This window comes from Chrysochloris asiatica, unplaced genomic scaffold, assembly GCF_000296735.1.
Source record: "Chrysochloris asiatica unplaced genomic scaffold, ChrAsi1.0 scaffold00123, whole genome shotgun sequence".
Classification (NCBI taxonomy): domain Eukaryota; kingdom Metazoa; phylum Chordata; class Mammalia; order Afrosoricida; family Chrysochloridae; genus Chrysochloris; species Chrysochloris asiatica.
This window is the reverse complement of record NW_006408641.1, coordinates 10254984-10256959: the sequence shown is the minus strand read 5'-3', so window position 1 is coordinate 10256959 and position 1976 is coordinate 10254984. Positions and strand designations below refer to the sequence as shown.

Sequence of the window (1976 nt, the reverse complement as noted above, 5' to 3'; positions counted from 1 at the left end):
TTGCTCCAGAATTGACAGAAAGAGAAAGCCTTTCCCGACAGCCAGCACTCTGAATTTGGACATCTAGCCTTATAAAAGGAGAGGGAAGACATTTGTTAAAGGTATCCACTTGTGAAATTTCTGTTATAGCAGCACTAGATAGCTAAGGCAGGTGGCTAGTCATATATACACAGAAGTTTGGGTAACAGTGAAGAATTTGGAGATTCCAGTGGTACTCTGTTACTACCCACAAGAAGGAACAGCCCTTCTCCTCTGACTCTCTGATTCCTGGGTGTATTCAGGGCACCAGAAACATGGGCTTAGCCTCCTCGGGTATGTGTCTCTCCTAATTAATGAATCAGTAACTGTCCTCTTTGGGCATTAGGTCATCTCTATTTTCCTTCAAAGCTGATACAAAAAAAGACCCATGTTCAGGGAACCTGACACTTTACTTTCAATTGCCAAACTTGGCACAGATTAGACCATGCTGTAATATTCTTGGAAAGAATAAAAAATATGGATTACATTAATAAATCCCTGAAAGAGAAGGAGTTCTGGATATAAATAGTTTCAGTTAAAGGTGGATGTGCATTTGTTTATTTCTGTTAAGCATCTTCTGGGTTCTGTCTGGAGCAGAAATGTTGTGCTTGCCTCACTGGATCCTCAAGCACACCTGGGAGGAGGATGTTATAGTGCCATTTTACAGATGGGGAAGCTGGGATGTGGGGTGGCCACACCTCCCAGATTCCGCTTTCATGTCAATCCCACTCTGCCAGTTCTTCCCCTGCATTGACTTCTTAACACTTTTTCTCAAATGAGAAAGCTCATGGGTAAGTTAGCTAACATGAGTTGATGAGTGAGACCAATGAGTGATTTTGTTCTGGTGCCAAGCTTGATCGGAAATCACCTGGTGCAGAGGAAAGAAGGGAGATTTTGAAATCAAACTTAGAATCCCAAGTAGAATTCCCTACTCATTGTCTCACTGCATCCCTGGGTCAGGCCCCTTCACCTTTGGAGCCACTGTTTCCTGCTCTGAGATGAGGACAGTGACCCCTCCCAGGAGGTTAGAGAATAAGATGCAGGAGGAATCTGAATAGTGCCTCATGCTTATCGGTCATGGTGATGATGCAGTCATGTTTATTGCTTACAAATTCTCCTTCTTGTAGCCAAGCCCTCTGCCCCCGTGGTATTGGGCCCCTCGGCGAGGATCTCACCTGGACAGGCAGTGAGCTTCACCTGCGAGTCCCACGGCTTCTCCCCCAGAGATGTCACCCTGAAGTGGTTCAAAAATGGGAATGAGCTCCCAGCCCTGCAGACTGAGGTGGTCCCACTAAAGGACAGTGTGTCCTACAACGTCTCCAGCAAGACCCAAGTGATGCTGACCAGAGAGGACGTCTACTCTCAGGTCATCTGTGAGGTGGCCCACACTACTTTACAGGTCCCTCTTCGTGGAACAGCCAACTTGTCTGAGACCATCCGAGGTAGATGACACTCACACCCAGCCCAGACCCTTACCAGCCCCCAGCCCTACTTCCCCTAGTTTGCTCCTAATCATCCCTCCCAATTACCATTAACTACAGTGCTCCAGTCAAGCAATAAATAAACTCATTTATTGCCATGTTAGTAGGGGCTTCCAGTTGAACATCTTCCATGCACAAAGCAGAAGTGCTAGGTAGTTGCATTTATTTTACCATTAGCCATGACAGTTATTCACTACCAAATACATGCCAAGCCCCTATGAGCTTGGTGACTTTATTTTGCTGAGGATGCAAAGAGGCTGTGTATTGTCTGAGCACCTGCTGCATGCCTGATGTTGAACTCAGTGCTTCCCTTGTTGTGATGCTGGAAGCCACCCCTTATCCATGCCCTCTCTGTGTGATCTGTCTGTTCCACAAGGTCAGAGATTCTGCTCTGTGCTGTTTCAGTTCCACCTACCTTGGAGACCACCCAACTGACCATTCCAGGGAACCAGGTGAACATCATCAGCCAAGTGAAGA

The 1976-nt window shown here is 46.6% G+C and overlaps 1 protein-coding gene across 1 annotated transcript in view; it reads left to right on the top strand.

Annotated features, from left to right (window-relative positions):
- LOC102833686 overlaps positions 1–1976 on the top strand; it is a 12157-nt gene that overhangs the window by 9505 nt on the left and 676 nt on the right. Inside the window, exons 2-3 of the mRNA XM_006868748.1 lie at positions 1146–1460; positions 1905–1969. Of these exons, the coding sequence (XP_006868810.1) occupies positions 1146–1460; positions 1905–1969 (380 nt within the window). The remainder of the gene's footprint in view (positions 1–1145; positions 1461–1904; positions 1970–1976) is intronic.